The sequence below is a fragment of the Drosophila obscura genome, unplaced genomic scaffold (genome assembly GCF_018151105.1).
Source record: "Drosophila obscura isolate BZ-5 IFL unplaced genomic scaffold, ASM1815110v1 contig_150, whole genome shotgun sequence".
Lineage (NCBI taxonomy): Eukaryota > Metazoa > Arthropoda > Insecta > Diptera > Drosophilidae > Drosophila > Drosophila obscura.
Genome location: NW_024542736.1, coordinates 12,916,736 through 12,944,216, shown reverse-complemented (window position 1 = coordinate 12,944,216; position 27,481 = coordinate 12,916,736). Strand labels below are relative to the sequence as shown.

General features: G+C 43.5%; 12 protein-coding genes across 15 annotated transcripts in view; 3 read left to right on the top strand and 9 right to left on the bottom strand.

The window, feature by feature from the left end:
• The window catches only part of LOC111066654 (protein similar), a 62,644-nt gene extending 56,234 nt beyond the window's left edge, over nucleotides 1–6,410 (bottom strand). Inside the window, exon 1 of one of the 2 annotated variants that reach the window (XM_022355410.2) lies at nucleotides 5,564–6,410. In XM_022355410.2, coding sequence (XP_022211102.2) covers nucleotides 5,564–5,742 — 179 coding nt within the window. In that variant the 5' untranslated portion in view covers nucleotides 5,743–6,410. Of the gene's footprint in view, nucleotides 1–1,190; nucleotides 1,945–5,563 lie in introns of those variants that run through there. The other variant, XM_041591659.1, reaches the window with a different exon arrangement.
• A 2,469-nt stretch (nucleotides 6,411–8,879) lies between these two features.
• LOC111066561 (mitochondrial intermembrane space import and assembly protein 40) lies at nucleotides 8,880–9,605 on the bottom strand. Its single transcript, XM_022355278.1, has 2 exons — nucleotides 9,530–9,605; nucleotides 8,880–9,475 (listed from the first exon to the last, which is right to left on the bottom strand). Exon 2 carries the CDS (start codon nucleotides 9,445–9,447, stop codon nucleotides 8,959–8,961), a length of 489 nt encoding a protein of 162 aa, XP_022210970.1. The 5' UTR covers nucleotides 9,448–9,475; nucleotides 9,530–9,605; the 3' UTR covers nucleotides 8,880–8,958.
• On the bottom strand, nucleotides 9,391–9,931 carry LOC111066563. Its single transcript, XM_022355280.2, has 2 exons — nucleotides 9,839–9,931; nucleotides 9,391–9,764 (listed from the first exon to the last, which is right to left on the bottom strand). The coding sequence occupies exons 1-2, from the start codon at nucleotides 9,868–9,870 to the stop codon at nucleotides 9,476–9,478; spliced, it is 321 nt and encodes a 106-aa protein (XP_022210972.1). The 5' UTR covers nucleotides 9,871–9,931; the 3' UTR covers nucleotides 9,391–9,475.
• On the bottom strand, nucleotides 9,840–10,772 carry LOC111066562. The gene is made up of 2 exons (XM_022355279.2): nucleotides 10,585–10,772; nucleotides 9,840–10,525 (listed from the first exon to the last, which is right to left on the bottom strand). Exons 1-2 carry the CDS (start codon nucleotides 10,614–10,616, stop codon nucleotides 10,219–10,221), a joined length of 339 nt encoding a protein of 112 aa, XP_022210971.2. The 5' UTR covers nucleotides 10,617–10,772; the 3' UTR covers nucleotides 9,840–10,218.
• Nucleotides 10,773–11,076: 304 nt separating this feature from the next.
• LOC111066551 (DNA repair protein Rad51 homolog) lies at nucleotides 11,077–12,638 on the top strand. Its single transcript, XM_022355263.2, has 3 exons — nucleotides 11,077–11,300; nucleotides 11,382–11,938; nucleotides 12,009–12,638. The coding sequence occupies exons 1-3, from the start codon at nucleotides 11,235–11,237 to the stop codon at nucleotides 12,391–12,393; spliced, it is 1,008 nt and encodes a 335-aa protein (XP_022210955.1). The 5' UTR covers nucleotides 11,077–11,234; the 3' UTR covers nucleotides 12,394–12,638.
• Nucleotides 12,639–13,023: 385 nt separating this feature from the next.
• LOC111066550 (PC4 and SFRS1-interacting protein) lies at nucleotides 13,024–15,056 on the bottom strand. The gene is made up of 2 exons (XM_022355262.2): nucleotides 14,278–15,056; nucleotides 13,024–14,216 (listed from the first exon to the last, which is right to left on the bottom strand). Exons 1-2 carry the CDS (start codon nucleotides 14,971–14,973, stop codon nucleotides 13,458–13,460), a joined length of 1,455 nt encoding a protein of 484 aa, XP_022210954.1. The 5' UTR covers nucleotides 14,974–15,056; the 3' UTR covers nucleotides 13,024–13,457.
• A 355-nt stretch (nucleotides 15,057–15,411) lies between these two features.
• Nucleotides 15,412–17,303, bottom strand: LOC111066554. 2 transcript variants are annotated; one of them, XM_041596443.1, is made up of 5 exons: nucleotides 17,192–17,303; nucleotides 16,451–16,747; nucleotides 16,272–16,379; nucleotides 15,954–16,215; nucleotides 15,412–15,895 (listed from the first exon to the last, which is right to left on the bottom strand). In XM_041596443.1, exons 3-5 carry the CDS (start codon nucleotides 16,338–16,340, stop codon nucleotides 15,624–15,626), a joined length of 603 nt encoding a protein of 200 aa, XP_041452377.1. In that variant the 5' UTR covers nucleotides 16,341–16,379; nucleotides 16,451–16,747; nucleotides 17,192–17,303; the 3' UTR covers nucleotides 15,412–15,623. The 2 variants fall into 2 exon arrangements, with proteins under 2 accessions (XP_041452377.1, XP_022210959.2); XM_022355267.2 differs by having other exon boundaries at nucleotides 16,272–16,747.
• On the top strand, nucleotides 17,239–20,282 carry LOC111066553 (dual specificity protein phosphatase 18). 2 transcript variants are annotated; one of them, XM_022355265.2, is made up of 2 exons: nucleotides 17,239–17,576; nucleotides 19,534–20,281. In XM_022355265.2, exons 1-2 carry the CDS (start codon nucleotides 17,464–17,466, stop codon nucleotides 20,126–20,128), a joined length of 708 nt encoding a protein of 235 aa, XP_022210957.1. In that variant the 5' UTR covers nucleotides 17,239–17,463; the 3' UTR covers nucleotides 20,129–20,281. The 2 variants fall into 2 exon arrangements, with proteins under 2 accessions (XP_022210957.1, XP_022210958.1); XM_022355266.2 differs by lacking the exon at nucleotides 17,239–17,576 and adding an exon at nucleotides 18,925–18,943 and having other exon boundaries at nucleotides 19,534–20,282.
• Nucleotides 20,282–21,993, bottom strand: LOC111066552 (mitochondrial nicotinamide adenine dinucleotide transporter SLC25A51). Its single transcript, XM_022355264.2, has 3 exons — nucleotides 21,298–21,993; nucleotides 21,118–21,247; nucleotides 20,282–21,055 (listed from the first exon to the last, which is right to left on the bottom strand). The coding sequence occupies exons 1-3, from the start codon at nucleotides 21,816–21,818 to the stop codon at nucleotides 20,717–20,719; spliced, it is 990 nt and encodes a 329-aa protein (XP_022210956.2). The 5' UTR covers nucleotides 21,819–21,993; the 3' UTR covers nucleotides 20,282–20,716.
• Nucleotides 21,994–22,530: 537 nt separating this feature from the next.
• On the top strand, nucleotides 22,531–23,431 carry LOC111066604 (60S ribosomal protein L32). Its single transcript, XM_022355340.2, has 3 exons — nucleotides 22,531–22,627; nucleotides 22,877–22,976; nucleotides 23,044–23,431. The coding sequence occupies exons 2-3, from the start codon at nucleotides 22,884–22,886 to the stop codon at nucleotides 23,353–23,355; spliced, it is 405 nt and encodes a 134-aa protein (XP_022211032.1). The 5' UTR covers nucleotides 22,531–22,627; nucleotides 22,877–22,883; the 3' UTR covers nucleotides 23,356–23,431.
• LOC111066603 (serendipity locus protein delta) lies at nucleotides 23,426–25,003 on the bottom strand. Its single transcript, XM_022355339.2, has one exon. The coding sequence runs from the start codon at nucleotides 24,882–24,884 to the stop codon at nucleotides 23,619–23,621; it is 1,266 nt and encodes a 421-aa protein (XP_022211031.1). The 5' UTR covers nucleotides 24,885–25,003; the 3' UTR covers nucleotides 23,426–23,618.
• Nucleotides 25,004–25,171: 168 nt separating this feature from the next.
• On the bottom strand, nucleotides 25,172–27,117 carry LOC111066686 (serendipity locus protein alpha). Its single transcript, XM_022355490.2, has 2 exons — nucleotides 27,027–27,117; nucleotides 25,172–26,963 (listed from the first exon to the last, which is right to left on the bottom strand). The coding sequence occupies exon 2, from the start codon at nucleotides 26,909–26,911 to the stop codon at nucleotides 25,247–25,249; it is 1,665 nt and encodes a 554-aa protein (XP_022211182.1). The 5' UTR covers nucleotides 26,912–26,963; nucleotides 27,027–27,117; the 3' UTR covers nucleotides 25,172–25,246.
• Nucleotides 27,118–27,481: the final 364 nt, after the last annotated feature.

The window sequence follows — 27,481 nt, the reverse complement described above, 5'->3', positions numbered from 1 at the left end:
AACCTTGAACCCTTCACCGGGGATCACAGTCTTCGTAGAGATACCAAGTCATGCTGCAGGCACTTTGAAATACAATCGGAGGCGACAATATCAAGTTCATGCGGCACTAAATAGCGGAACATGAGGTCGGGGAAATGTTTGGCGGAGCATAAATCTATCGCTGGAATCTGGGCGGCGATAACCGTGTTGCACTGTTACGTCAACCGCCAGCAGCAAGCCGCCAGCCGCCATCACATTAGCATTGAGATGGGCAAACACCATTTGGGCCCAAGGCGTGTGCAAAACGTAAACACAAATCGGATTCTACGCTCATTTCCATATCTGGCAACCACATTGGACACCGCTTGAATGCAAAATAAAATGTCGCCAGAGATGATCTGGGATCTGCGTCACTCCGCAAGAGAGACAGAGAGAGAGAGAGAGAGAGGAAGAGAGAGAGCTTGTTGTAAATGCTCCTCAACAACGAAGGTGACGGCCTTCCTTTGTTGCCAACCTGCCACGTGCCACAATAAATCTTTTGGGAAACACCCAGCATACAGCGATCGACGTAGATAACAGTTCCACAACAAAACAACACCCGCTATTCCGCAAAGTTGAAGGGTATATCAGACTCATTTCCACAATGATTCAGGTGTAATAATCCACTGATCTTCCACTCCTATAATTCGATTTATTCTGCGATTCTACCAGAGTACATCTATGGGGTACGACCCTCGAGAATGTGTGGATGCTGCCCCAGGATGTATGGCAGCCATCCAGGTACCAATTTGAGAGTTATGCAAGTCGCATCTGCGGGACTCTTTCAGGGGGGTATCTTAAAGTCGGAATATCGACCATAGAACTCTCTTTTGATTGTGGAATTATTTTTATCAATAAGAAGATTGTGGCAGCAACTCAAGCGTTTGTAGCGCCCCCACCAGGAGGCTACCCATTCTTCGAAGCATTTATAGACCGCAATGAGAGAAAAAGTTCCCCCGTCTGTTCTTTGGGGGCAAGCCCAGCGGACCTTGACTCATTGGAGTCTCAAATGTATTCTATCTTTTTCTGGCAGTCGACGAAAGCCTGTGTGCATTCGTATCTAAATATTATTGTATTATAAAAGGAACAACAAATAAGCATAGATAAGAGTTCCGTTCGTTCGCATTCACAAAGCGAAAGACCCGAGACTTGGGGCTGTTTCTTCCACTTACATAAAATCCTCGATATCCACAAACTGCGAGAACTGGCAGGGCTGGGTGTTCGTGGGAGTGTAGCCATAGCAGTAGGCGTAGCTCCATGGGCGGCTCTCGCGGCAGGGCGTGGAGACGTTCAGCAGGCTGCCCCGCTGCTGGTGGAAGGCATCCTGCTGCTGCTGGTACGGATGGTAGCGCAGTGGAGCGGCAGCCCCTCCACTGGGACCGAGCAAGGCACCCACAAAGGGACGCTGCGGGGGCAACTGCTGCGAGGGCTGCCTCGAAGGGTCTGCTAAATTATAGAAACCGCCATTGCTGAAGTTCACGGCGGGCTCATTGATCGGCAGGCGGCCGTACACAGAGCCATTCCCGACTGTGGCCAACTGCTGGACTGCTGGGACTTGGGGCTTCAGATCGCAGTCGAAGAAAGAGTCCTCGCCATAGAAGGAGGAGGTGAAAGTGCTCTCGCCGGACAGGAAAAGTCGCAATTTTCCCAGGCATTGCATGAGTTAAACATGGAATCTTTCGCTGGAATCTCTCTCTCCGGCTAAGCCCATCGATTATTCAGCACTCGCAAAATCCCAAAAAGGAACCAACAGACAAGCGCACAAGCATACAAGCGCACAAGCACACAGGCGTAGCCCCTGCTCTGATAAGAGACTGATAATAGCAGCGGAATTAGTGTTACTATTTTGATTTGGCTTTTATTTTATTTTATATTATTTCACTTCACTTTTCTGTAGGCGGAGCGACTAAAAAACACGGCGTACGAGAGTCCGGACTGCGAATGAGCGAAAGGTTCCATGGCTCCAGAGCTGCCATATTTATACCCGTTCCGGGGACCCAAAATCGCAATTAAAGCGAGAGAGAAGGAGAGAGAATCAGACATTAACGTCCGATTTTCTGCCCGTATCAGACAGAAGTTTGCTATCCGGACAAGTGCGCGGCACCGATAAGATAAAATAAACCGAAGCGAATAGAAAACAGAATTCCGTAGGGAGCTGGGAGCTGGAAGCTCGAAGCTCGTTCCCCCACAGAGGGAGAGTGAGAGAGAGATATATAGAGAGGGGGCACCCGCACCCGCACCCGCACCCAGTCATAGAGATAAAACCGCCTGTGTGGGAAGGGTGAGGGGCAGTAGCGAATTCAAATTGGAGGCACATTAATTACGACTATGCAATATCAGTCCACGCCACTTGTCCGCTTGATAATTATCAGTCTTCGTGCCCTGTCCACCGTGCACCGTGTTGCATACTTTGCAGCGTGGCCGGAAAAGCCCCACCACACCCACCACACCCCCAAGCAGTCCCAAAGGGAGATCCTTGGTTGAAGTTGTTGCCATATGATGAAACTGTCTGTTGCCTGACTCAGCCCCCTGCAGTACCATCATACAGCATACAGCCTGAAGACAATGACTAAATATTTTGACTGACGGGCGTGTTTTGATGAATCTTTTGCTTCGGTGGATAGCACAGATTATAATTATCTATAGAGCATAATAGTTAAATATTTAAATTGGTTTTGCAAACATAATGCGAGTAGGAAAGTGAAACAACGAGATAGTAGTAACGCGGCACCCAGCCAGCCAGCCAGCCATTCTATCGTGTCGCGTCGCATCGCAACTAAAACTAAAACTAAAGTTGTAACCAAAGAGAGGGGACTGTCAGTCCACAGGGACAGGGACTGACAGCCAGGGCCAAGAGCCCATCATCTCCAGCTAAGGGAAATTACATATTATATATGGTCCGTCCTTTTGTTTGTTTGGATGCTACAACTGTCAGTCATGGCTCCCAGCTACTAAATAACCCTAGAGTCCTATATGGGCAGAAGATCAAGAAGATATTCTTGAATATCTTTCTGTTCACATCAGAGGATATGTACATATGTCCATAGATATGTACATATGGATGCCTTAAGCGACAGACAGCCAACAGGCAATTTTTGAACGAATATATTGAGGGTAGCGAATATCAATTAACTTTCTCTGCCAGGCCAACAAACGGAATCATAATTTACACCAAAAATCTTACGCTAAATGCGATGTGGGGCCGCCGCCACACTTTGCCACGAAGAATTTTGGATGCCCTACTCCAGCCATCTACGATTGGTTCATCGTTGTTTCCTTATTCCCTTGCAACAAAAAAGTGTGCCCTATTTTTTATTCCTTTTCTTGTATGCTTTAGTGCTTAACAAACTTTTGATCAGAAGTGTAATGGTGGGAGGGAAGGGTTCAAAAAGAGATTCCTTTGCCGCTTCCTGCTCCGCTGCACCAGGTTCAATTCAATCAAAGAGAGCAGCAACAAGAGAGAGAGAGAGACAACAACAACAGCCGCAAGTAACGGATAAAGAGAGGCAAAGCTGCAGAGAAGCAACAACAAAAACAGAAACCGAAACGAAAAGAAGACGAGGAAAATACCAACAAAAACTATGCAAGACCTAATGCGGGACACAAACAGTATCATCTCTCTCTCTCTCTCTCTCTCTCGCACTCTCACTCCCTTCGTATGCCTTCCAAAATCCAGTGGACTGATTCCATCCTCCGTTCCCTCCCCGTGTCGTCACATTTTTAGTTCGATGGCGCAAAAAGTAGGTCGTCGTTGGCCAGACTGAGGCTGCTGCTGCTGCCGCGGCCCAGCAACAACAACAAAAACAACAGCGCATATCATTTAAATATTTTACAATATACATATACATATCTATATGTATATGAACATATGTATGTGCGTATAAGTTGAATGTGTGTTTTTATTCTGTGCGTTGGTATTGAAATTATATTTATTGTTAAGTTGTTTTTTAAAGTTTTATTTGTTGTTTTCTGGGTCTTGTTTTCGCTGCTTATTTCGAATGCCCTGGCAAAATCGTGTAAACGAATAAAAGCAAAAGATTTCAATATATATATCCCATATGATAGCGCCGAGCCATTTACTTTACTTGCATGTACTAAGGTCGAGATCAGAGCTGCATTTTGTGCATGTTTCGAGCCCCGATAGTTGATAGTTTGATCAATTGGGAAAACAATGGGCAAATAATAAGTAAATTGGAAGTGTAGGTAAATGCATGCATACATATGTATGTGCGATGCATGGATAACCAGTTCGGATCAAATGGGAAAACTACTACTGCCGCACAGTCGGTCCCTGGGTTTCTTCGAAGCGAGGCAGAGTTTCCAATCGACTATAGAACCGCTTTTCAACTTTTCAGCGATTAGCTTTGCATTGACTTGAGTTTTCAGTAGCGTCACGTAGGCCGGAGCCCACGTTTTGGTACAATGTAAATTGTTTAGATGAAACATAAACTTAACATTTTATGCGACTAACAAAGTAAGCTTTTAAAAGGGGCGTGGGCAAGTGGAGGAGGCTGGCCACAGAAGTCGAAACACTCACAAAAAAAGAAAACAAAGCAGATAAACCGTGGTAAACAATACAGGTTCGTTTTACAATGTACTATATTGATATGGATATATGTACATATGTATAGTGGAGCGAGGGGTGGGGTGGGCTGCTTGGATCGACATAATCGAACACAACAGGTTTTTCTTTTTCTCTTCGGTCAAAAATAGCCCAAAGTGCGGTTTAAAGAGAGAGAGAAACAGAACAATGCACTGATTCTAAAAATAGATGTGCATGCCTTGAAGGATACGACCCCTCGCTCCTGGGGGAGAAACAAGTGCCGTCTCTTTAAGTATTTCCGCATACAAAGTGCGATTGCGGATAGGTATCGTATCATATAATGACGTGCCAACTGATCCGATCAATGCATATGCATCGATGTAGCGATTTCAGTTTTGTCTTTCGCCCGTTCAAGGTCAGGGGTCTCGGGTCTCGGTCATTGCGTTCTCTTTTACGCTCGGTCTGCCTCCGTCACAAGCTTGTATAATTATCGCGAATGCAAAAATTAGTTGAATGTGTGATTGATGATTGTTTAAATTTTCTATTATTTCTCCCTTTTTTTTGTTTTGTTTTGTTTTCGATTGATCGTCTCCAACCACTGACGGACGCCCAGCAAGAAAATGATCATGTCCTGACTCTTTTGATCCTCTTCAGATTGCAACGATCGGTAGGGCAGTACCACCCTCCACCTGATCACTAGTCGGGCGCCCTTTCAGTGGAGATCATCGATAGAAATGACCGCTTTCATTAAATTCCCACATTTCCTACATCCAGTCTTCCAGTCCGGCAATTGGAAAAACAAACATACATACATATTTGTGCAGAAAAATGAGAGGAAAAAACGTGACGATAGCAATAGAAGCCGACCGCTGCGACGCCGCACCAGCAGCAGCAACAGCAGTGGCGGCGAGAAAAAGAAAGCAAGCGCTTATGCAATAGCCAAAGCAACTGATCTAGAGACATCCGATTGGAAGGGATGGGCGGGACGTGTGGGGGACTCACCTGCGTTTCTCCTTGGGCTTGCCGCTGGCAGTTAGGTTTGACCCTGATCCAGGAGTAGGCATGGCTAGTGCGCTGCTTGTGCCAGAGGTGCTCGCAGATGCAGCAGCAGCGGGGGTGGTGACGTGACGCTGTTTTTGCGCCTCCGCCGCCGCATCGATTGTATCAATTAACGAAACCATTTTGTCTCCAATGATCAAAATGCAGCAGCATTCAAAATCTATCTATGAGGAGATGTGTGGTTCCTTTATTTTATTTTATTTTATTGTATTGTTGTTTCCTTGGTTGTGTTGTTGTTATCGGAGTGTTTTCCAGTCTCTTTTTGAGACTCTTCGTTGTTGTTTTTGTTGTATTAATTTATTATCGCGTCTGGTGTGTTTCTTTTTATGTGTATGTTTTATGAAAACTAGCTGAAATTCTCTTTGCGTGTGTGTGTGTGGGTGTGCGTGATGTGTTGTGCCCGTTTGGTGCCACTAACACATTCACAGTCACAGTCACTGTATTTTCCTATTCAACTTTTAAGATATTATGTTATTGATATTATTGAATGCCCCCAGTGGACTTTCTACTTAGTTTTGCATTATTTCTTGCACGTCAATTACTTCTTTCTGATCACAAACAACTGCCACAAGCACAAGGTTATTTGTTGTTTTTGTTGTAGTTCCAGCACCTTGAGTATTATTGCACTTTGAAGTTCTGCACGGATTTGATATTCAACTCGCGATTTAACATCTCACATCTGAGATTTATATGCACTTTATGCATTTTACAAACTCGCTTACAGCATTTTTCGTCACGAAATTAATATTTTTTACGTGTTTATATGTCAGCCAGTGTGACCGCGGGATTCTCGATTAAATATACCGTCCGACCCTCAGAAATATACCATAATATAACTTCTCATTTTCAAAATATACCGTAAATATACCTTGAACCTAATTTCGTTGGAAAGAAGAGGAGGAGGAAGAAGGACAACAAAACAAAAACACAATTGAAAAAACTATATATGTAATAGGATATCGCATATTATTGATCGTGGTGAGGTGATGTGCGTACGAGCCTTGTAATTTTGATTGGCCGATTTTGCCTGTTGTCCATACCTTTCAAACGACCATCTGTTGATTTCGGATGGGGGACCGAAAAAAGGTTTCTAGTATTTCTGGGCACCGCTTCAAAAAACATATTTTTTATTAATTAAAAAGTAAACAAAACTTGTTTACCTTTATTTAAGATCATTCTTTTCTATCTGGCTAGGGAAGACTTTGTAGACTAGACTAGTCTAAATATTATAAAATATTTTGGCCCCTCTCTTTCGAGATAGTATAAATATCGGTATTTTTGTGCGATTAATGAAACGAATTTGGCGGTAGCAGCCATTATTTTTAAAATAATATACGTGCTGTGATTGTTGTTGTAACACATTTAGCATTTATTTATGACATTGCTATCTGATTAGCTGGAAAAATAGTGATAGCCTTATGGGAAATGTCTGCAGGCAGAGCGAGAGAAGTAAATGCGTTAATATGCCTTCCCTGTTGAGCTGGGATCTTCTGTCTTGTCTCGTTCATCGAGTGCGTGCTCTTTGATCATAAAGCTCAATCATACGCCCATCTCTAAGCGTAGATCTCCCCCTCACTAATATTTTTTTCTATCCTTTTCAATTGTATTCGCCTATGCATGAATCTGTGTAAATTCTGCATGTGTTTGTACCCGCGTTCGGCGCTTATGTTCGTACAACTACAAGCACAACAGCAAAGGGAATAGGACTCCAAAGAGAGGAATGGAAGGGAATACCCACACCACCATACATAGTCAGTATATCGTCGTTATTTTTTACCGTTGAGTTCCTCGAAATGTTGTAGTGTTGTTGCTGCGCCATTTTGTGACCTTCTGCGCAAGCTTCAGAAATTTCTTGTACATTTTGCCGATCTCGTTCTGATCTGCACAGTCTACTCTCATTCGGTTTTAAATTCAAATTGCAAGCAGACGTGTCCGGCTTAAGTGCAACAAATTTTACAAATTTATTTGATCAAAGCAAAAAATATTGGTGCAAGGTGAGAGAGAATTGGAGTATCCATTAGTTTTTAAGAAATGTAATTCAAAATTTAGATATTTATTCCTGTGGGAAGTGCATGTGTGTTCTTTTTGTTTTTTTTGGTTTGGGTAGTGCGTCGTGCGGTTCTGCCACTGCCGCAAAGTATTGCTTCGTGTGTGAGTGGGTGTGTGTTTCCCGCCTAAGACTTGCGCTTCGCTGCATTCCTTTACCCCTTTGCTGGCTTACATTAAATAAGTCGAATATCTCTGCAAATTTTCTTAAATAACTCTAGCTTTATAGTTAGAGCCGACCTAAAGGCGGCCTTTCGCTTGTCGGCGCTGCGTTTCGTGTGTCTGTCGCTGCCTGTCGTCTGAGTGGCGCCTGTCTTTTGCGGGCCGCATTATTTCTATTCCCTCATGCCCCTTCTTCAACCAACATCTTTAAGTATAACTGTTTCGTATTATTGTTGTTTTTGTTTTGTTTTTGATACAGTTCGTTTTCTTTTCTTTTAGATGGATAATTCACTTCACATATCTCCCAATGGTGATGTATACTACAATGACAAACTAATCGCAGACAGTAATTACATCAACAATGGATGGGGTAGGAAGTCATTAATAAATGAAATAAATAAATTAATAATAGATTTAAATATAATTACAGAAAAAAGCTTTCTGGAATTCGTTGAACGGCAGGTTGCCGTTAAAAATGTGATCTCAAAAGCTTACACTGCTTTGATAATAGCTTCTGATGAGGCAATGCACAACAGCAAGGACGTCGAAGCTGGCGAGAACGCTATTAATTCGTTGAGTGCTGCTATCAACTGCCTCATTCCTGTTGTAAAATCATCATTCGAGGCATCCCAGCCTTAGCAGCACCATAAGCGGCAGAGGAGGAAGCTTCAGCAGCACCAGAAGCAGCGAAGGAATAATGTGAAACACAAAATTAAACGAACAAATAAACTTTGATTATGTAATTTGAATTTAGTTTGTCATTAATTGATTGTCCCGCTTTTTCCCTAAGCCCCCGAACCTACTACCCCACCCACTGATTGCCCTACAGCTGCTGGAAACTCCAGTCCGAGATTAGTTGATGATGGATCCTGTTTTGGATCGGATTATTGATAGTATTAGTGCCCTTTCCAAAGTGAAGTGAAGCCCTTTTCCCGCCAAATTAAAATGTTTACTCCACGAGAAGTAGTGTGGCCAACAACGGATACGGAAAAATGGCACATTTAAACGAAAATAAACGCAACAATTGAATTAAAAAATAAACATAGATGTTTTCTAACGGATTTCCGGCATGCTTTATTTGTTCAGAAATGTCCATAGTAATCATAAATGTTGTCCGGAATTCTTCTCTCTTATTGAGCCTTCTCTACCGCCGAGCTGGTCTGCGGCGGCAACTCTTCGGCAGATGGGGCAGGTGCCCCACTGTCTGCGGGCTGATCCTCCTCCTTGACTGGAACTCCAGTCGAATTGTCAACGGGTAGGGCATCAGATAGAGGATCATCATCGTCGTCATCAACGCCGCCATTGGCTTTGTTGTAGACGGTGGGATATTGCTGGAAGCAGTCGCGCATTTTGGTGAATGCCTCGAAGCAGTCGGATCCCTTGGGATCTGCATTGCTGTACTGAAAACAACTAAATGCCTCGCGAAAATCAACGCCGCACGGTCCCGTGGCCATGCCGCCCAGGCAGGGACAGCTCCAGTTGATGTTGCCGTCCTTTGTGATTACGCCCTCTGCCGGCTCTGGCGCCGGTAGCTCAATTGTGCTGGGCGTCGCATGGTCTTCCTTGGTAACGAAGATAACCTTGTCCTTGCCGAACTGTTTGCAAAATGAAAATGACATCCTGATGCCGAAAGTTCCTTGCTTTCACCTAAAGTTCGATATTGTCGTCAAAGTGCAGCTGCTTTTTTGATGTGTCTAGCACCTGAAAGTGACAAGGCACCTCCTGGTAGTGGCCTATCAAAGTTATAGCGATACGCGCGCGCTCAACGAACTCTTGGGGCACTCGCAAGATAAATCGTCTATCTGCCGCACTGAATTTCTCAATATCCAACGATGTCTTGCCGCCAATTTCTCCAAACAAACTTTCCAGGGAGTTGAGAATGCACCCACTCAAGTAGCCAGGCGTCAATACAACAGATTCGGTGTCACGAAGTTTCCTGTAATGTACATACAACCATTATTTACGGGAGAGGCACGTGTGCACCCGGAACATGGTACTTTTCCCACATACAGCTTAACATCCAAGTATTGAGAATCACTCATTCTTTGGTTGACGCTCTGATGTTCCCAAATACGCTGGGCGTGACTCCTAATTCATCAAAGTTTGCTTTAAATCTTGTTAAATGCCGGGGTAATTTTATGTAATTTTTTTTTTTGCTTCTCACGTTCCTTCAAACAGCTGGTTAGACAGCGATAGACGATAGCGATACAAGCGATAGATAGCATCTAATACGCTCGAAATTCAAAATCGACATCTAATTTATTAATTTAACAATGAAACAAAGCAAAGATAATTTTGAATATTTTATGTGAACTATTTTTTTTTCAATGTCAGGTTTGAAGCGATTGTTCAGCAACTGGAGGACAGAACGCATTTTCATTGGCTTACTCTCAACAACTCCCAGATATTTCTTCAGCATTATCCTTGTCAAAGTCTAGGGCTGTCTTAGAGGTGTCTATCACTTGAAAGTGGCAAGGTACTTCCTGGTAGTGGCCTATCAGCGACAGTGCGGTAAGTGTCCGCTCGAAAAACTCTTCAGGAACACGGAAAATAATTCGGTGGTGCTTAGTGCTAAATTTAACAATATCCATGCTGGTCTTGCCACCCAGATCGCCAAAGAAGCTCTCCAGAGCACTGAGAACACAGCCACGAAAGTTGATGGGCGTGAAAAGAACAGCCTCGGGGTATCGGAGCTTTCTATACACAAGAAAACGTGTTAAATTATAGACAAGGAGTTTTTGTTTGCGCCTACTCACAGTTTTACATCAAAATAGTAATAATCACTCATGATTCACGCTCGTTTCTGTCACTGTCTTCTATAAGGGGTTTTCCCTGTAAACCAGCAATCAATCTTCTCTCCACATTTAATTTAATCTAGGAAATTTTCTTTTTTTGTATCATGTTTCTGAACTATGAATTTTTAAGTGAAATGATTACGATAAAGTACTCGATTGCTCTGTCGCAGGTGCTCTAGTCGATATATAGCGTAGATATTTTAGATATTATTTGGTATATTTTTTTGAAAAAAAACAATAATCGATACTATCGTAATAGTATCGTGCTCAAACAATTTATAAAAAACCAGTGAAACCTTTTAGGAACTTGTCTATTGTAAAAATTAGATGCCACCTGTCGATTTGTTTACAAATTTGTCTTCGTATTTTATAGCAGCCAATCCAAACATATCAAAGGCGCAACGACTGTAGCTCGATACTATCACGATAGTCGCAAAACCGTCGATAGTAGAGACTAGAAGTAAAATATCGATACTATCGATAGCGCCCTCTATGGTTTGACACCTCTACACTGCCGCCAGAAGTTAAAATACTTTGACGAAATTCTGACACAGAAGCATTAAAAGAAAGAGACTTACAACCTGGCTGCATAGTTGTCGACTGGAAGTAAGATGGATGCATTAACAAATTCAGTAGAGAGTGAAGAGAGTGGCCCTCTGAACATAAATAAATTAATTGTAAGTTGCTGATCGGCGATCTAGCTGCGCAAACACATAAACCTGTATGTACATATATTTTGTTTTGCGACTCAACAAAAGGGCGGCAATATAACTGCGAAGGACATATCGGTGCTGCAATCGGCAAGCCTTCACACGGTTGATGCTGTGGCCAACTCGACGCGCAAGTATCTGCTGGCCATACCCGGGCTTGGTGGGTCCAAGGTGGACCAAATTCTTTCCGCAGCCACAAAACTCGTGCCCATTGGCTTCCTCAGCGCCCGCACCTTCCAACAGTTGCGCGCCGATGTCGTTATGTTGACGACTGGCTCCAAGGCGCTGGACAAACTGCTTGGCGGTGGCATAGAGACGGGTTCAATCACGGAGATCTTTGGCGAGTTCCGCTGTGGCAAGACGCAGATCTGCCACACCCTGGCAGTTACCTGCCAGCTGCCCATCAGCCAGAAAGGAGGCGAAGGCAAATGCCTCTACATAGACACTGAGAACACTTTCCGCCCTGAACGCATCTCGACCATTGCCCAAAGGTACGGTCTGAACGTAACCGGGGTCTTGGACAACGTTGCCTGTTCCCGGGCCTACAACACCGATCAGCAAACTACGCTGCTCCAAATGGCTGCAGGCTTGTTGTTTGATACCAGGTATGTACGCATTTAACTATTGGGAATCCTGCCCATAGACTCATTCGCCCCATTCCTCCTATTCCACCAGATTCGCCTTGGTTATTGTCGATAGCGTCATGGCCCTATACCGCTCTGACTACACTGGACGTGGCGAACTGGCTCCCCGCCAGAGTCATTTGGGATTGTGCATGCGCCAGCTTCAGCGCTTGGCCGACGAGTTTGGGGTGGCTGTGGTCATTACCAACCAAGTGACCGCCGTGTTGGACAACGGTGCTAACATGTACGGCGGTGAGGCCAAGAGGCCCGTGGGAGGGAACATAATAGCCCATGCTTCCACCACTCGACTCTATCTGCGTAAGGGCAAGGGGGAGACGCGCATCTGCAAAATTTACGATTCTCCCTGTCTGCCCGAGTCTGAGGCGATGTTTGCGATTCTGCCAGACGGCATAGGCGATGCCAAGGAGGGCAATTGATTATACTACATATCAGCTTATTAATTACCTATACCTTTTTCCGAAATATATATATATATATGCATATAATGTGATTGCAAGAAGGTTGCATCTTTCATGGAATAATTAATTAATGTATTTGTTTTCTTATGCTAATTTTTAGTTTAAGACATATACCACGCTTGTAATAAGGTTGCATCTTTAATGGAATAATTGATTAATGCATATTTGTTTTAGTTTTGTTAATTTTTAGTTCAAGATTTCTCGACATTAAAATGAAATTTTTCTTGTATTAAAGATCACTTAATGATAGTTTCACTTGAGTGGCACACACGCTAAAGCATGATTATTTCCTCATGAAACAGGAGCTGCGCTTTCTTCTCTTAGGTGCTATTTATAGGTGTGCGGCAGTGGCCAACCAGCGGAGGAATGTGCATATACTCGTAATGTTAAGAGCTCAGATGATATGAGGATAATAAAGCGTATGCTGACCACGCTGATACTAGAAGAAACGCGACGGAAGAACGCAAGCTAAAGAGCAGACACAGCTGACTGTACACATGCTAAGAAGCAGTTCGAAACATTGACGCGCGACAAACACACGTGTCACACGTGGATAACCATAAATATCTGGCCAGACCAAGATGTTTATTCGAGTAATTTATGTTTGTCTGTATAATCTAGAACTTTATTTATTGTTGATCAAACATTTCTACACACATAGTAAGTAAAATTTTAAGGATCGGAACCCTTGTGAATGTATCGGGTCCATCCAATCGATTGCAGAATATTCCACATCCAGAGTCAAAAATGTAGGCAAATAAGGAATTTGAATAATTTGTTTTGTTTTAATCCGATAGATTAAGCAATAAAAACTTTGCTAATCGTAAGGGGTTGGGTTGGGTTCCATTGTGTTCTTGAGCTATAGCTCAATTGTGCTGGGGCTTTAGCTTTAAACGCTTAGGAGTAACTAAAAAACTTTATAGAGTCCAATACACACAAATACGTTGTGCATTGGGAGGGTTTTACCTTATCGTATCGTTGGATTAGTAACTGACGCTAAAAACATTATACTGTATTGTTGTTTACTCTTTTTTAGCGGTAGCTGGGATATTGCCTTGTTTGGCCTCAACGAGACTGTCATAGCCACGCTCGTTCATCGAGACGCGAAGATTCTCATTCACGTTTTTTGTATAGCTCTTGTAGATCTTCACCTTCTCGCAGAACTCGATCCAAAAGTTGTCCTCCTCCGACGCCGAGTTAAACAAGTTCTTGAACCCCTCGTAGATGTGCGTCGACACCTTACGTATGATTTGAGCCTTCTCCTTGAACTCAACTTCATCGGTGTAGTCCATCTTCCAGAGGTCCAGGTTGCCAACATATCTTCGCAGTCGTCGCATTATGTCCACGCATTCTGGATTGCGCAGCAGCATCAGCTTGGTCAGCTCAACTTCCTTGAACTGGTCTAGTATCTCTAGACACTTGCCCACATTGGCTCGCCGCAGGCCCAGGCACTCGCGCAGCTGCTGGGAAAGCTGAATGAAGTCCCGCTCCATAAACAGGGCGTCCTCGTGCTCGATGATCTCCGCAATGAATCGCGCTGCCTCCTGCTTGGGTATCTCATTTCGCGAGGGCTCAACGATGATGCGCCCGGGCAGGGTGTCGGGATCGAGCTGCCCCGACTCCAGTTTCAGCTTCAGTTCGTTGGCCTCCTTGCGGGACCTATCCATCCAGGACTGCTCGGCAGCGGCATTTTCAAATCTTTCCGGCTTGTTGTAATTGATGTCGATGCCCAAGCACTTGGCTGTCGGCATATATACCATCAGGAGGTCATTCTCTTTATTCTGTGTGGAAAACCAATTTTATTTTGTATTCTAGTGTACAATATTGTACCGTGTAACTTACGTTTGTAGGGCGCGACCTCTTTTGAATGGGTGTCACTGCGGCGGTTGGCTTCGACTTCTTCACTGATTTCTTGCCCATGCTGGCGTTGGCTACTGCGGGTGGTGTCGGTGCCGCAGCTATGCCTTCCGGTGGGACGCGCCGCTTTTGCGGCGGTGGCCCGTCAGCAGAATCGGTGCCGGCCTCTTCAGAGTCACCGTCCACATGTTTCAGAGCCGCTTTCGGCCTGCGTGCGCCCGCAGCTTTCTTCTGTGTATTGGTGCTCTCGGCAGCTGAAGCATCTGCAGCAGGAGTATCAGGCGCTTCCGCAGTTGGCGGGGCTTCGGTAGGTGTTGCGTTTTTTACCGGGGAGGGCGTTTCAGGGATTGAGATGTGCTCGTCGGCACCGCCATCTTCGGGATTTGATAAATCGATTGGAGCCGAGTCCTCCCCCTTAAGTGCCCTCTCAATCTGATCCATTGCTTCGCTAAACTTGGCTCGCTTCATATTCTTGTCGGTGGCGAACTTCTCCTTGTTTTCGACATAGGGGAAGAGGTCCTCTATTTTAATATTGGCGGTCTCTCCTGTGCCGTAAAAGTAAACATTGTACTTTTTGTTGATATACCTTGTGATCTTTGCTGGCCATGCCGGGTAACCCTTCACCTTGGCGAACACCAAGTCAGCAATGCTGAACGATTTGCCACTCTTTTCTTTACCCATTATTGCCGAAAAGTTGTCAAAAAAAACTGCGAAAAACTTTAATTTGTAAGCAAAATTGGCGTCTGCAGTGTGACCGCGAATTTATCAATAAAATATACCGCCTGAATCTCAGAAATATACCATCTCATTTTAAAAATATACCGGGGCGAAAAACTAATTTAGCCCACTCCACCCCGCTCGATTTAATAAATAAATAAATTATTCAAGCCCATGAAAATATTATTATTTGTAAATTCTTTCTTCCTCACATCCTTGCGGTTAACTCAAAAAAAAAATCATCTTTTCGTTGGGTCGACAATGGGTTAATGTTCTTTTCTGTTGATCGGAGAACATATTTCACGATTTTGCTATTCGGTTTAATATGTTTAGCTGGCTAGGGCCCCCAGCTTTTAACATCTAATTTTATCCGATACATGAATCAATTTCCTACACGACTGGTAAATTTAAAGAGCACCCTTTTATTGGATTGTTTATAAAATAAGAGTTAAACAAAAGTAACTGGGAATGAAATGTAACTTAATGCCATTATTCATAGTGTAATTCGGGGTTTAGATATAGATTTGAGGTGCCTGTTTGTCAGGCTATTCGTTTTAAATGCATTTTAATCCGTTTTTTTTTTTGGGAGTTTGTGACCAACAGGTTAACTATAATTATACGGGTGGTACGCGCGCGTAGATATCCTTGTTGACGCATAAATCTTGCAGCCACTTGGGCAAGGGTTCTTGGGTTCTTATCCCGTAAACGTGCTTTGGTCTTATCAGCTGTACGAAAGCATAGAGATCTTCGTTGATGGGTTGTTCTTCCTCCAGCAGCAATTCGTCAATGTACACGACGTCAATGTCTTCCTTGAGGGCACTGGCTTTGATCAGAAAATCCAGATGGCCAGACAATTCATCCACAATTAAATATCTGGTTTGTCCATCTGTAATAGGAGTCTGCAATGGGTACATGTGAGGCAATAATTTACAGGATATGCTCACTATCTATGAAGAACATGCTCATGTCTATCCCGTCTTTGTTTTTTCCTGTTGGTAACAGCTCCACAGTAAGCTTCGTTTCATCGTAGAAAACTTTAGTTGGTTCGTTGGGTCTTATGACATGATAAGTATAGTTTTTGATATTATTTGGAACTGATTCCAGCCGACGCATATTCTCCAGCGAGCCAATGATGCGCTTGCACCATGTGGGGGACACTTGGTGATCTTTGAATGCAGTTGACGTCATGAGAAGGGCTCCGTTGTGCTAATAAGCACAGTGTGAGAATAAGTCACATATGGCTAATGATTGGAATAACTTACCTGATCGTAGGGTCCATATTTTTTCTGTGCATCCAGAATATGAGGCTGTCCAATTTCATTCAAAAACATATTTATATATGTTTATAGCGCCTGACTCTCAGAAAAAACCTTTAAACATGGTATTTAATAGAAGTTGATTAATATTTCGATATACAGTATATATATAACTTGAACTGAACTCAATTTCGCCGTCAATTTATTCAGAAAAAAGTCACCCTGCTAGGCGTCTGCTGCAGTGCTGCCGATTCCGCTTTTTTTCCTGTAACATCTGGCTGTTTTTGAAGACCAACTGCGGGAAAAAGTTGTGAATTGAGGGAAGTGACAATTCTGGATTTTCTAATGCGTTTGGCTTTTTTCCTGTCGATATGGAATTAGTTGAAAATATTACAGAAATTAAACGCCAACATAGCGATGTTCATTTATTAAAATGGGAAGACATCAGGGACACTTTGTGGTGTGAGGTTAACTTTTATAACCTGAAACGACCAAGAGCATTCTGTACATAAGGTATGATGAGTTAATGGAGCTATTACTGTAAAAAAATTAAATTGGTGACCCTTAGATTATGCTTTTATTAAGGTGTTTAATGTTTTTTTTCAGGTTTTTTTGTCACAAAAAACACTCAGGATAAACAGGGTATTAGTAGGACCATAATTGATCGATTGTTATCGATTATCGAATTTAAAATTCTTCTATCGTAGTTTGCACATAAACGTTTTTCTTTCAAAATGTCTTGTGTGTGTGTACTATAACCGTACTAATTATTTGTCTGGCTAATACGTCCATTTAACGTATGCTTCGTCTACCTTAATTACAATCAATCACAATTAAACTTTGGCAGCGTTCCCACAGGTGAAAGGTTTGTTGGCAGGCGCCAAATTTACCATTTTCACCCACACACACACAACACCTTTACGCACCTATGGGCTGCTTTATTTAAATAAAACATTTGTTGTGGGCTGTGCTCAGTCGTGTCTGCGCTGCGAGCGAAACATCATCTCTAGCCAACATAAAAAAATAATTTCCCGTCGGTATCTCCAATAAACTTGCATTTGTTTACTGAGTCACGAGAGCCAGCAATAAGAGCAGCAGCGCGAAATAGTTTTCACATTCGGCCTGGCCTGGAATCTGTGGAATTCGTTAATTCTTTTATTAAGTGGCGTGAAATTTCATTGGCAACATAAACACAAGCATGCAAGAGCTAATAATTGCTCCGCTCGTTCCCGGAAACGGAGGAGGGCTCAACAATGTGCTTCAGAAGGTCTCATATGATAAAGAGAATATTGAGAATGAAAAGGCCAAAAAGTGAGTCATAGTCATGGGTATACATACTATATACATATAGAATTTAAGCTTACGTTTAACGGGAGCACACAAGTCAAGGTAGCGCTTATGTCACGCAACCGCAACCAGCAACCTTTTTTGTTGCCACTCTGGGAATGCACCACTTGCTGTGAGGCAAATGTAACGGTAGCGTAGCAGGGTCCATGCTTGAAATTCCAACGCCAGATTTTCAATGTACATATGTATATATCATACCACATGTTGCACATTGCCTTATCTTGCTACTGGTGTCCTATTTATTCAACGAGGAAATCATGTATGTATATAGGTACATATCGAAGAATGAATTCCTGGACAATACAATGCAGCATACTATTTATTTTATTTATACTTTAATTACATAAAATAAAATATGCATTAGTTGACGCATTCTTGGCATTCTTCTCAATCAAAGTCCCTGACTCTGACAATTGAATTCAAGGACACCATAATTGCTAAATGAAAATTTATCATAGGAAGGTCTCTTCTGTCTACAAGCCTCTGTCAAAATGCTCATTATTTTTGGCAATAGAAAATAGAAAATAAAGCAAATGTTTGCCCAAGGGGTAAAATCTGATGGTGGGTACTCACCCATCGAGACTATAGAAAGGAATGCACATTGTTCTGTCAGATGTTTTTGTTACCAGGTACAGGAGGCCCACAACTTTAGGATAGTCCATGTGATTAGCCTAGTTTTCCCAATTCGCATGAGGATAAGAATGCCAAGACCCAGACACAATAGACCTTAAATTCTTTCACTATATTGGAGCAGATACATAAATAATGGAAATGAAATCGTTGAAGTTTTTTTATTTTTTGTTTTTGCACAAAATCATTGGTCGGTGCGAAATATTTTAATTTCGTTTATTTTCAAATCAAAAACATTTGCGACGATGCCACTGGTTTGCTCTAGTGAAAGTGACCGATGATTAATATTGGCCACTTGCCAGCGGAATTTGTGATTATTATTTAATGACGACGAGAAGTCGCCGTAAAAATATAATAAAGCGAAACAAAAATTCGCTTCGCATCGTCACACAGACACCGGCTATACTCTTCTCAGCAATTCTGACTCAATTCCGTGATAGAGAGAGTATACCTAATGATTCTAGATACACAGAAAAAAGCCCAAGCATGGCCACTCGTTGAAAGGGTATATTTCTGTAGGGTTTAAAAATAAGTGCAGTCTCTGATTTTACACACTTACATTCCTCAGTGGGAAGCAGCTCTTTGGAGGGCGATGACAGAAGCAGCAGGAAGGTGTCAACAAGAATTGGGCACCACCTTCCATTTTATATCTGCTGACAGCCGAGTGGGAGAGAAGAGGAGGTGGTTTGGTTGGGCTAGCGGTATGGTATGGCTTTATTTCAACTATTCAGATGTAATTACTGACAGACGGGGTACAGTCCTCTCCCTCTCCCCGACCGAACAGATATGATGACTGATCTTTTTGTTTTGGCATTCGCCAAATATCTCGATTCTATTTTCATATACACTCCAAGGATCTAATTATAAACAATTTTCTAGGTGTACCAGTGTAGGTGGGATACACAAATATTTATGCATATGTTTAGCAAATGATTATTGTTTTGTAGAGCTAAAAACGATGACGTACTGAGCCGAAACATCGTGTGTAGGTGCTGTGTTGGGTCGGGATGGAATGGAATGGGATGGGTGGGTGATGTGTTGTTTTAGTTCCCATTCACAAAATTACGCAGGCTGGGATTCTTCAGGCTGAAAGCCTGTACGGTAGTACGCAAATAGATATATGTACATAAGCAGAGTGGATAATACCTTTCATTTGTTTTTGCGATATTTGTATTTGGCGTAGCGCACAAATTATTTTTTTCTTCTTTGTTCGAAATGAGAAATGTTTGTTTTTTTTATGAGGTTGTTTACCCACATTATTAATGGTTCTGTTTTGGTGTTTCACTTGCAGTTCCCAGGCGGTGGCGGAGGACAGCACACCCTATCCAGGACTGTCGCGCCTAACCCCATCACTGATCCTGTGCGGGGCCGCGGCTGTGGTGCCCGCCTACATGGACAAGCTGGGAGTGAGTTGCGTCATCAATGTGGCCCCTGAGCTCCCGGACACACCCCTATCCAGCGTGATGAACCCACTGTATCTCCGCGTAAATGCCCAGGACCGTTCGGAAGTTGACCTGGCGAAACATTTCGACGAGGTGGCTGATCTCATCGAGGAGGTGCGTCTCAATGGGGGCTGCTCTCTGATACACTGCGTGGCCGGGGTCAGTCGCTCGGCCTCCCTTTGCCTGGCCTACCTGATGAAGCATGCGGGCATGAGTCTGCGGGAAGCCTACACCCACGTCCAGTCCATTCGGCCTCAGGTTCGTCCGAACTCTGGATTCTTTCAGCAACTGCGGCGCTATGAGCAGCAGCTGCGGGGAAGCAGCTCCGTGGAAATGGTCTACTTTGCTTCATTGGACAAGGAAATCCCCGACATTCTGGAGCCCCAATACAGGGCCATGGAGGACTTCTACCAGAGATATCGCAGCTCGCTGAGGAAACGCTAGATCTTGAACCTGCGATGCAGGCCAAGAGACATTTCGTAATTTGTGATATGTGAGAATTATGTGTAGAAATTAGATGTATGTAGATCCTAGTATATGATATGAAATGCTGAAATATACACAGGCTAGTGTTTGATTTTCATAATTACAAATACACTTTTATTTAAGAACATTGAATTCACTGAGTAATATTTTAGTTTAGTAATTTCAATGAATCACAAACGTCACTAGCACAGCACACACAATACATGTGCAACACAATTGAATTATATATTCCACTGGATTCTATTAGCAGGTATATATATATATATATATATATATACAATTATCGTTACCTAACTAAACTGTAATCTTGTAGTAGGTTGGGTTCATTTAAATGCTCCTCATAGGATGTGTGTATGTACAATAATTATAAATATCTAAATCTCAGCTTCTCGGCATAGGCGACTTAAAAGAGACTTAAAACGAAACAAAATTTGCTAGCTAAAGGGCAGAATTAACAGAGTTTTGTGTGTACATTCAGCTTTGGTGTACAGGCAACATAATACATAATGCAACCACATCCAAACACTCATTTGGCCTCTTCCTCCATCACTTACTTGAAGATATCGGAGATGTATGCGGTATTTGTGGTATTTGCGGTTGCTTGTGCATCAGCTTTTTCAGGTTCTCGTAGGCCGTGTTCATGATGCCCCAACTGATGAAGGAACGTCCCGTGTTGAAGGCGCAGCCACGGTAGAAATTCCCAATGCGGCTGTCGCGTTCGCGATAAATTCTTTTGCATGCATGCCAACTGCCCTCCGACAGATGGCCCATTTCACTTTGCAGCGATACTTTGATCACATTGAGGGGGTAGAATATTGTGCTGATGCTGGCACCGATGACGGCCCCTGCAATGAATTCCTGAGCAGTTCTGCTGGACACCGATTTCTAAAAGGGCAAGCGTCAGTATTGGCACATCACTCTTTTAGTTTAAAGAAGGTTATACTTGCCCTTTTGGGTAACCGAGCGCTGGCCTCTTCCCTGAGCACAAAGAAGAATGCATTGGACATGCCGTTGCGCCAAAATACTGGTTCAATACCCCTATAGAGCTCCCGGTATCCATGATGGGCCACTACATATCTAGAAATGTCCGGTTGATTTACGCGAATTTCAAGTGTTGTGCCTCTCACCTGAACGCATTTGAGGTATTAGAGAAATGTTGATGGAATTTCGAGTCCGCCAGCAGCGTTTGCACGCGTTCAAAGGGTAGGAGAATGGATTCAGCACTACCTGCCACTACGCCGGCAATCACCTTGGCCCCATAGTCATTTAGGCGATAGTCTTCCACCAGATATCTCCTTGTGCCATCAAACACACCAAACATTATGGACAACGAAATGGTTTTCTGTGCCAATGGTGGTAGCATCCCCCGGTACAGAAAGCTAAGCCCCTCATGCCGCAGCTGTGCGTAGGCAGATGTGATGCTTGTGCCATGCAGCATTTGGCGAAAGATCATTTTGTAGATGGGATATGTGGCGGAAATGTTGACAAACGCTGCCCCGCATCCGCAGGCAAACTCTTCCCACTGGAAGGCGCCAAAGAAGCGTTCAGTGAATATGCTCGCATGGCTAGATCTAGACCTTAGCGCTGTGGGTGGTGCTGTTTTTGTTGTTGCGTATGCATTCTGGGGCGTCTCACCATCGTCGCTCATGTTGCTACTGTAGCTGTAGTGGCTAGTGCGAAAATTTGTGCAATTGTCACCTCGCTACCATTGTTCACAGTGGTAACTCCACACTCACACACTCGGCTTGGGATTTGTTTAAATTATATTTAAATTATATAATAAGAACCACGGTATTACGAGTAGGTGCTATCGATACGGACGGCATATCGTGGCGATACATCGATGCAAGTTTAAATTTAAGAAAATAATTTTAACGCTTTTCTAATCATTTTAATCAATTATTAATGGCAATATATAGCACTTTAATAGATGCATTTGACGGTGCATTTAATAGTATTCGCTAAACCAAATTATTGCTTAGCACTATCGATAACAAGGTGTCAAAATCTAGTGCGGTGTATTTTATACTTTTCGGTATATTTCTGAGGGACAGGCGGTATATTTGATTGATAAATCTCATGGGTCTGTCTGTCCTTCGGAAACTAGAGCTGTCAACGATTGCTAGTTGAACAATCGATAGTTTTGAATGTTTTGAAAAACAATCGATACTATCGTAATAGTATCGGGCTCAAATAATTATTAAAAACCATTGAAACCTTTTAGGAACTTGTCCATTGTAAAAATTAGATGCCACTTGTTTACAAATTTGTCTTCGTATTTTAGAGCAGCCAATCCAAATATATCAAATGCGCAACAGCTGTAGCTCGATACTATCATGATAGTTGCAAATCCGTCGATAGTAGCGGCTAGCAGAAAAACATCGATACTATCGATAGTGCCCTCGATGGTTTGACATCTCTAACTCTTTCTTTTTAGCGTGCTTCTACAAAATAGCGGTTCGTTTTTGGTATTGAATCTGAATATTTCTTAAGCATCCGAATAACGTAATGGCTGTTAATAAGCTATATAGATGCAGAAACAGTGAAACTAGACACTGGCGCAGTAATTAAATCTGAATTTCCATGGTATCCTCAAGAAAACATCAATCATACTTTGTTGACGTTTTCTCGAGAGGAAGAAACAAAAATACAATTCACGATATGCAATCAATGTACTGATGAGTGCTCTAAACTAACAAATTCCAGCTCCAAAATGACGATTCGCCCAGCGTACCGGCCCAAGATCATCAAGAAGCGCACCAAGCACTTCATCCGTCACCAGTCGGATCGCTATGCTAAGTTGTCGGTAAGTAAATGGAATATAGTATAGTGAAAGACAAACCGTATGCCTAATCTCGGCCTTTATGTTGCAGCACAAATGGCGCAAGCCTAAAGGTATTGACAACAGAGTGCGTCGTCGCTTCAAGGGCCAGTACTTGATGCCCAACATCGGTTACGGTTCCAACAAGCGCACCCGTCATATGCTGCCCACTGGCTTCAAGAAATTCCTGGTGCACAATGTGCGAGAGCTGGAGGTCCTGCTGATGCAGAACCGCATCTACTGCGGTGAGATCGCTCACGCAGTCTCCTCAAAGAAGCGCAAGGAAATCGTTGAGCGCGCCAAGCAGCTGTCGATCCGTCTAACGAATCCCAATGGACGTCTGCGTTCTCAAGAGAACGAGTAACCTTAAGATTGAAGCGCTCTTTGTCGAGTTATTGTAACGTGATCGGAATACAAATTTGAAACGTTAAAAGTGAAAATCAAAAGTTTTTATTCCTTTAATATGTGCCACAGAGTCTAGACTAAAACTAATCTTACCGGCCGGCCCTATGAATAGGAACCACCTCTCTTTGCCGCTTCAAAAACGTTTATATATTTCGTTATCAGTTAATTATATGAAGAATTACACATGAAAGGGAATATTACTAAAGTAAAGTACAAATTAGTCTATTTTAGGACGACATCGTGATCAAATTGTAAGTGGTGCTCGAGCTCCTTTTTGTTTTCAAAGTTGGTGTTGCAGATCAAACAGAATCCACTGTTTTCGTCATTGTCCGACATGATGACAGTCACAGCCTGCTCCGATTCGTCCACATCCACATGAAGCTCCTCCACCACTTGCTGGTCGTCTGACGGAGCGTCCTCTCTGACCCCATAGACAACATCGCCTTCGTGGGTCTTCATGTGCATTTTGAGGGTATAGCGTTCAGTGAACGACTTGGGGCAAACAGAGCAGTAGTGACGGGGTCTGTTTTCTTTGTGTATAAGCGTGTGGTGGTTGAATGTCTTGCGCGACTTGAAGGACACATTGCAAATGCTGCAGATTATGGGATTTTCCTCGGCTTCGTGGCGGAGACGATGGTTGTAGAGCAAGTTGTCCTGGGAGAAGCGCAGTCCGCACTTCTCACACTGATATTTCTTCTTGTCCCAGTGCATGCGCATGTGCCTCAGAGTGTTGACGGGCCTGGAGAAGCTCTTCGGGCAATAGCGACATTGCTTCTCGGTCTTGCCCTCATGCAAGTTCATATGCAACTCCAGATATTCCTCATCTCGGCGTATGACACCACATATGGGACAGATGTGATTCTGCGTTGTCGAGTGGTCTTCATTGATGTGCTTTTGCATTTGGTACCACGAATTGTAAACTTTTCCACAGTGGCTGCACTCCTGCTTGGTGCGTTTCTTGGGTGGCTTATCATCCAGCTCGGATCTTTCATGCATGCCACCCTCCGACTCCCCCACGTCGACTTCGCAAACGAATTCCTCCTCCTCCTCGTCATCGTCGTACTCCTGCTTAATCTCTGCATCAGAATCTTCTTGGTCCTTCACAAGTTCCACAAACAATGCGTCGGCCACAGCATCGGCGTCGTTGTCGGCATCCTCCAGTGGCGCTTCTTCCACCACCAAATCCTCCGAGGGCTCAGGACTTTCAAACTCTGACTTTAGTGCTGTCTTCAACTGGTTCGTCAGACGCTTCTGTGTGGTCATTAAGTTAACCATTATGGTATCGTAATCAGCCAGCTCGTTGAAACACCGGGGGCAAAGTTTTGAGTTTACTGGCAATTTGAGACTTGTGTTTATGCAGTTGGCAAGATGGTTCAGCACCACCGAAATTGTCTTCTGTGACGACGGCACTTTCGCAGAAAGTTTCTCATAGCTGACGCTGGCGTCTTCCTCTACGTCCACGGCGCCACAAAAGAAGCACGTATCCATTTTCCGCAGAGTTAACCAGATTTTTGGCTCAGAATCTCTTTCCTTTCAATTGAGGTGGAAATTGTGTATAGTTTCAATAGAGTCGGAATATCGGAACCACGCCACCAACGAAAAATGCGCAAAAATACCAAAAAAATAATTAATATTGCAGAGTGACCGGAAACTGAAAAAATAAAAATCCCGAAACCGTGTGCTGTTGCAACATGCTGCGCCAAGGCCCTGCAACATGCATGAAAATTCGATTTTCGAAACATTCTGTTTTATTTATTTATTTTATTTTTTAATTACTTGACCTATATCTGGCATTTGTATTCCCCGGCTGCCACTGAAATATTTATTCTTATGGCTATATTAATTCAAGTTCAATTTATTCGGAGAATTTCCGTGAGCTGAAAACTTATAAGATCCACATCATTTGTTATGGAATTTGAAATGGTATAATTCTGTGGATTGGGTACAAGACAGTCCCGACTTTGTCTGACAAATGAGCGCTGTCTTTTGGATTTTGACTTGCAGCTACGCAGCAGGGTTCGGGTGGCATTGGTAATCTGTCTTCTCGAGCTTACATTAAATACAGAAGAGTCGTGGACGTTCTTGCTCTTATCTATAACATTGCGCAGCTTTGCCAAAACGGAGTACAATATTTTCAAACGTTTAACAATACGTTTGGGGTCGACAGGAGTGGCCAGGCTGACTACAGCAAGACACTCGCGCAATATCAGTATAAAGTCATTGTGCACGCGCTTCCCGTCTTCGCTGAGCTCAGAGTAGTTTACCGGCAGGCGAAAGTGCTCTTCCAAGACACTGCCCATTTGAACAATTAGCAGGTAGTCTCTGGGAGAGCTCTTCCCCGCTATGTGGATACTTTCCGCGAGCATGTCCAGATAGTTGTTGATGAGCGAACGACTGTCGATGATTTCGTGTATGAGATTGCGGAAAATCAGGATCTCCTCGTTGAAGTGGTGCTCCAGTATATCTGCATGGTGGAGGGCCGACGATTGCAGCGCTGGAACAATGCATGCGTCCAAGGACTCCAACGAGGCCAGGCAGCTACGCACAATTGTCTTGGTTTTGACGTCCTGCGAGAAGGCGATGGCCAGGACTCCGATCTGTTGAATGCGGTCCATATTCGTGTCGAAATCGAAAACTAGTTTCTCAGTTAATCCAGATTCCGATTCTTGCTCCTGTGGGGCATGCCTAAGCTTCTTGATGGGAGTATTTTTCAGCTCGACAAGACTAGCAAAGATCAAATGCAACAGAGCCTCATTCAGAAATGTTTCCAACCCATAGAGGGCACGCTCCAGCGACAGGGCTTCTAGCTTGCGATGACCCGGATTGAGATCCCCGGAATCCTCGAGGAAGGTAACGCATTCACTCAGCAATGTCTCGCACAGTTCTGATAGTGCCTTCTTGTCGGCTTCTAGGGCAACGTTGGAAAATGCAAGGGCATGCCTGACAATATGATTAACTATGCTGCCGAGCTGGAGCTGGTGGCCGTCATCAGTTTCATTTTCTGCCTCGATATACAGGATATTGGTGGCAGTATTGTTCGCGAGCCTTTCCATGAAGGCTTCCAGATGATCCAGCGCCAGGTCCATTAACTCAACAAATGTGTGATCCTCCAAGCTATTTGCTGCACCACTGCCGCTCTCCTGCTGTAGATCCAACTGCGACAGGGAGACATAGATCCGACGCACACACCAGTCGATTCGATCAAGGAAGTGCAGTCGGGTCATTGGCGTTGTCTCGTGCCCGAAGGTGCTTTCGATGTTGATGGTCCTTTCCAGCTGAGTGATGCAAGTAACAACCTGGGTGAGGCATAGGAAGATCGTCTCTACGTCTATATTGGTGCCGCCTTCTGGTGGCCATCTTGGGGCCACTTCTGGCAGGTGGGCTTTGAGTTTACTGGCAAAGTCCAGGAATGTGGCACAGAACTCATTTAGCCAGGCAATATGTCCTGCAGCGCATGCGGAACCTTTTGCAATCAACTCGGTGCAAATACTCAATTGTCGCAGTAAAGTTTCCATCGTGTGATCGCGTGATATGTAGACCGGAATAGCTGATGCTCTCGACTAAGAACTGAAAGGAAAGAGCTTCGTTTTATATATGCATGAAATCGCAGGTAAATAACAGATTAATTACCGAACCCTCCGAGGATTTGGAATACCCAGGTAGCCATTGCTATCCACAAACATCTGTCAATTTTATTGCACTCTGTCGACGTTCACGCAATCCAAGACAAGCCGTGAAATATTATTGTTATATTATTAAATCCGCTTTTGTACCTGCATCCGTTCTGTGAAAATTCAGGCTGAAGTCCGCAGCTTAGGTCTCTTTCTAGCATCTCATTCATTTTGAAGATCGGAATTTATTGTCCTGCCCAGAAAATCCTTGTCCAGGTGCTATACGCTATTCAGTTTTTTTTTGCTCTCTGCTTCTTCTACCCATACTTCTGATTCAAATCATAATTAGGTCTCCGTAATTAAAATATATACATATCGCCAAAACGTTCTTATTTATCGGTTATACTAGTGGTTCATATTCGACATCGCTGGTCAGAGAATCATTCGTTTGATCCTCACTTTATCTTCTGATGA